This window comes from Camelina sativa, chromosome 5 (genome assembly GCF_000633955.1).
Source record: "Camelina sativa cultivar DH55 chromosome 5, Cs, whole genome shotgun sequence".
Taxonomy (NCBI): domain Eukaryota; kingdom Viridiplantae; phylum Streptophyta; class Magnoliopsida; order Brassicales; family Brassicaceae; genus Camelina; species Camelina sativa.
The window spans coordinates 27,013,849-27,019,371 of NC_025689.1; the positions used below are offsets into that span (position 1 = coordinate 27,013,849).

Below are 5,523 nucleotides of genomic sequence, written 5' to 3' on the forward strand. Positions count from 1 at the left end.
CTTGACAACTTCTGTAAGTGGCGCTGCAATAGTACTGAAGTCTTGGAAGAATCGCCTGTAGAACCCGGCTAAACCATGAAAGCTCCTAACTTCTGCCATGTTTTTGGGTGTTGGCCACTCCTTAATAGCCTTGACCTTCTCATCGTCCACTCTAACTCCTTCTGCACTAACAACAAAGCCTAGAAAAACAACCTCAGTAGTACAGAATGAACATTTAGAAAAATTAGCAAAGAGGGATTGAGAACGAAGAACATTTAGAACTTGGCGGATGTGTTCTAAGTGTTCTTCTAGACCTTTGCTGTATATGAGTATGTCGTCGAAGTACACAACCACGAAGATGCCTATGAAAGGTCTGAGAGCATGATTCATTAAACGCATGAAGGTGCTTGGAGCATTTGTGAGACCAAACGGCATGACTAGCCATTCGTAGAGCCCTTGCTTGGTCTTGAAAGCTGTTTTCCATTCATCTCCTTCCTTCATTCTGATCTGATGATACCCACTCTTCAAATCTATCTTTGAGAAGACTGTTGAACCACATAACTCGTCCAGCATGTCATCTAATCTTGGAATCAGATGTCTGTACTTCACTGTAATGTTGTTAATAGCTCTGCAACAACACACATCCTCCATGAACCATCTTTCTATGGTACAAGCAAAACTGGTACTGCACATGGACTGAGACTCTCTCGGATATGTCCCTTGCCCATCAGCTCTTCTACTTGCTTCTGAAGCTCTTTGGTCTCTACTGGATTAGTTCTGTCAGCGGGTCTGTTCGGTAGTGCTGAACCTGGTACCAAATCGATCTGATGCTCTATCCCACGTATTGGCGGCAAACCTGGAGGAATCTCTTCTGGAAATACATCCTTGTACTCCTCTATAATCTCTATCATCTCGCGTGGAAGCTCTTCTGCTGACTTAGTACTGGTGAGTGTCTCCTTATACACAAACATGAATGTGGTCATCTCTGGATCAAATAGCTTGTTGAACTCGCTGTGATTGATGTACAGGCTGTGAGACACTTTCTCTGTATCCTTGCGGTTCATGTGAAGCTGGTCCTTGTAGATTTCGCTGGGTGTAAGTGGTAGAAGGATGACCTTGCGTCCTTTGAACTCAAATGACTGCTTGTTAGTGTAGCCATCATGAAATACTCTTCTGTCGAACTGCCATGGTCTTCCCAAAAGGATATGACTTGACTTCATTGGAATCACATCACAAAGCAGCTCATCCTCATACTTCCCAATCGTTAGTTTCACCATCACTTGCTGCGAAACTGTTAAAGCTCCCTTGTTGTTCAACCACTGCAGCTGGTAAGGTCTTGGATGTGAAGTGGTCTTGAGATTAAGCTTCTGTACCATCTCTTCACTAGCTGTGTTAGTACAACTACCACCATCAACGATCAAGGTGCAAACCTTGTCTTGAACCATACAACTGGTGTGAAATAGGTTCTCACGCTGCCCTCTATCATCTGGATGAATCTGAACACTTAAAGCTCTGCGTGCTACTAACATTTCTCCCATGACTGCTGGTTCACCTTCTTCACCGAATTCAGACTCTGGTTCACTCTCTGAACTGTCTACTGGCACAATCTCTCCTCCGTCTTGAAGAAGAAACATCTTCTTGTTAGGACAGTCTCTGGAATAATGCCCCATTCCTTGGCATTTGAAACACCTGATATGACTTGTAGAGGTGCTACTCTTGGGCTTGTAATCGATCTTAACCTCTTCTTTGACTGTGGTTGTCACGGGTTTGCTGTCCTTGGTGAAGGCGGGTTTACTGAACTCTCTCGGCTTGGACATGTTAGGCGTAAATGTAGTCCTCACTCCCTTTCTCTTGATCTGCGATTCAATCAATTCTGCCTTATGTACCATTTCTTGTACATCTTCATAGTCCTGCAACTCTACCTTGTCTTGAATCTCTCTGTTTAAACCTCCAAGGAATCTCGACATAACCATGTCTTCACTTTCTCTTAAATCAGCCCTGATCATAAGCGTTTTCAGCTCTTTATAGTAGTCTCTAACAGACTTAGTACCTTGAATGAGATGCCTAAGCTTGTTGAGAATCTCTCTCTGGTAGTGTGTAGGCACAAACTTCTTTCTCATCTGCGTGACTAGCTGTTCCCATGTAGTGATAGCAGGTTCTCTCTGTCGATGTCTAGTAAGTCCCAACTGCTCCCACCACAACAAAGCATAGCCATTGAATTCAGATATGGCTATCTTCACCTTGTTCAACTCATAAGTACCTTGAACCTGAAAATTAGATTCCATCTTCCTTTCCCAGTCTAGATAAGCCTCTGGATCATTGGTACCATGAAAAGAATGATACTGAATCTGAGGTGCTTCAGCTGCTGCCTCAAAGGATCATAATCCCTGCCATTATCTCTGTTTCTGCTTCTCCTCATTGTTTCTTGACTATGGTCTGAAACTTCTTCTTCTTCTTCTTCAGAATAATCTCTATCTTACTCAATGTATATTCGATGCCCAGCTACTTGTTCAGCTCGTCGTGGGCGTGTAGGGTCTCTACCAGTTCTGTGATGCTCTCTTTCGGTGCCTTGAGTGTTTCTTCTCTGATTGAAACAAGTCTCTCTTCCCCCAGTAGGTGACTGAACTGTTCTGATCCGTGTGCGTTTGGAGGAAGCTCCCACGTGAGCCTTTCCTTTAGCTAAACGAAGGGCTTCATTAGGACTAGGCGGTTCTGTAGAACTTTGATCTGAGGCGCTAGATGCTTGAGCTATGTCTTTGATCTGCTTCTCAAACTGGTTACTGAGCTGCTCCATCTGTTGTTGAAACTGAGTAGACATTGTCTTATTTGCTTCTGCAATTTGCTTGGACATGGCTTGGTTCAAAGCTTCCATAGCTTCTGGAGAAAGCTCCATTGTACCTGCGAATTAAAGAAGAAACTTGCAGTAAGTTGTTCCTTGAATGAGATAAACAAAAATAAACTCTAAGACTCGAAATTTTAACAAGAGATACTCGACTATAAGGAAAAAATTGAAATCCCCAAACCCTATAATGAACAAACTCGAAATAATTAAACCCTAATGCAATCAAATTTCGAAAACAACACAAAACTAAATCCTAAACTCACAGAATTCGATCTAGACACAAACGAACAACCAAAAATTCAAACCCTAAAACTAAACAAACGAAATTAAGCAAACAACACAAGAGATTAGGGTTTAGAATCGCTTAGCCTTTGGCACAGAGTTGGCTCTGATACCACATAATACGATCTCCCTAGGATGGAACTCCGATGAAAGGCTGAAGACAAACGGATAGTGATGAGATTCGATGGTGATGGTGCGTGAATGATAATGTGGGTGGATATGGTGATGATCGAGTGATAAAACAATGATGAGATGGTGAGGATTGTTTCGATGGTTATATGGATGGTAGCAAAGTGAAGAGTTTCTGAATCACAAAGTGTATAGAAACCCAGAATTCAAGAACGCATTCAAGGATTCGAATTGAGAGAAAAAAAGTTTAACAATACTTGTTCATACTACTTCTTCGCTAAAGAACAAAGAGGCGTAGCTTTGGGGCTTTATAATTAACCCTAGGGCTCGGCACTCCAAGCAACAGGAAGTTCAAAATAAAACAACAAGACGTTTAAAGGAAATAAGAAAACAGCAAAACGTCTAGGTGACCTGTAGTAGTACAGAAGTCACTTGTACTAGTTCAGAAGTACATTATTCCCCATTGGTAATGACTTCTAGATAACTCGACGTAGTGATCCATTTGCCTCATTAAAAACCATACTGAGAAAACCCATTGGGACAAAACTCAGTTATGGGAAAAAGAGTACAAACTTCACACCTAAGTTATCTAGTTATCATTACCGGGTGAAGTTTTCAAGGTGGATATGTTGAAGACTTGGATCCTCGGTAGGTTGAATGACCCGTCAACTATGAGTGAGTGAGCTTTCTTGGCCATCTCCTTAGCTCTTGAACGAGTGATCCTTCCCACCATCTCCGGTTTCTCTGCAGCCTCTGGCTCCGTTCTTGCCACGATCTTATCAACACCGAAAGCGATTCCGAAAGCGATTCCGCAACTTGATGCAAGATGGATCTAATGAACTCATTTTGTGATTTCCCAATTTTGTAACCTTGTTTTTATTTTTCTTGCCAAGGTTTCAAAAACCATAGACTTAATTTTTGTAAAAGCCAAACTTTTCAATTTATAATAATATTAACTTTCTTAGCCAAAAAAAAAAGAAAAAAAAAAGAGTGGCTTCATAGACATACGAGTCTTAGAACGTTTTGAATCCTTACGTGATGCCGTTTTAGAACCCGATCTTTGTCTGAAAATTTAGACTAATATCTCTTACTTGTTACCACATCTTGTTTCACGAACATTCGATGGTTTTTTTTACTTACCAAAAAAAAAACATTCAATGGTTTTTTCCTTTTTAATTGTCAACAAATAATTTGAGTCATTTCAATAGATCATAGTTTATTTCAGTATGTTTCTATTTGATATATGGATATGATAAATTTAAATACTAAAGGCACATTATTATGTTATTTTTCCTTCCAGTACAGATAAATAATTTTTAAAGTTTTATATGTTCTTAAAGCATACCCCGGCCCCCAGGGACCAAGATCTAGCTAGTGAGTAATTAAATTTATTTCATCTTCTTGTTTATCTTTGAAATCCTTTATATGGAATCATTTTAAAAAACATTTTGTTCTTTTTCTGTATATTAATTTAGTAGATTTTACATTTTTTTTAGTTATTAGTTTTTTAAAGGTACATAGAAATTACAATTCTCATTTTTCCTGAATATATTATATACAAAATATATCTAATCTGATATAATGAAAATACATATGCAATTAGATTTCTATATACTAGCGTATAAATTATTATCATTATGAAATAGATTTCTATATATCCCTAGCGTATAAATAATTAACATTATAAAATAGATTTCCATATTAGTAGTTCCCTTTTTTTAATCAGGTATTGGAAAGTTCCCTTTTTTTTTTTAATTAGTTAGTCAAATTTACATATCTAGGGTTTACTTTTTTTTCCGCAGGATCCATCTATATATACATCACATCTCAATACGTTACGTCTATCTGTGTGCAAATCGATCGAGTAATATTTTTCTTTCTCATTCACTTTATTGAATCTCCTTCTCGAGACAGAACCATGTCGCTGAAACCTAGCGCCAGGACGGAGGCCCGACGGAACCACTACAAAGTTGTGGTGGATGCGGAGGAGGGGCGACGAAGGAGAGAAGACAACATGGTTGAGGTTCGTAAAATCAAACGTGAGGAGAGTCTGATGAAGAAGAGGCGTGAAGCTCTTGATGATTTCTCGGGATTGGTCGACGACGATATGAAGTTGGAGAGTTTGCAAGATATGGTCGCTGGGGTTTGGTCGGAAAATCCTGACTGGCAGCTTAATTCAACTACTCAGATCAGGAAGCTTCTATCTATCCGCAGAAGTCCTCCAATCGATAAAGTGATAGGCTCTGGAGTCGTGCCTCGGTTAGTTGAGTTTCTTAAGAAAGAAGATAACC

At 39.7% G+C, this 5,523-nt stretch overlaps 1 protein-coding gene across 1 annotated transcript in view; it reads left to right on the top strand.

Annotated features, from left to right (window-relative positions):
* Positions 5,151-5,523, top strand: part of LOC104789615 (importin subunit alpha-1-like) — a 3,202-nt gene continuing 2,829 nt past the window's right edge. The window contains exon 1 of the mRNA XM_010515288.1: positions 5,151-5,522. Within this exon, the coding sequence (XP_010513590.1) occupies positions 5,151-5,522 (372 nt within the window). The remainder of the gene's footprint in view (position 5,523) is intronic.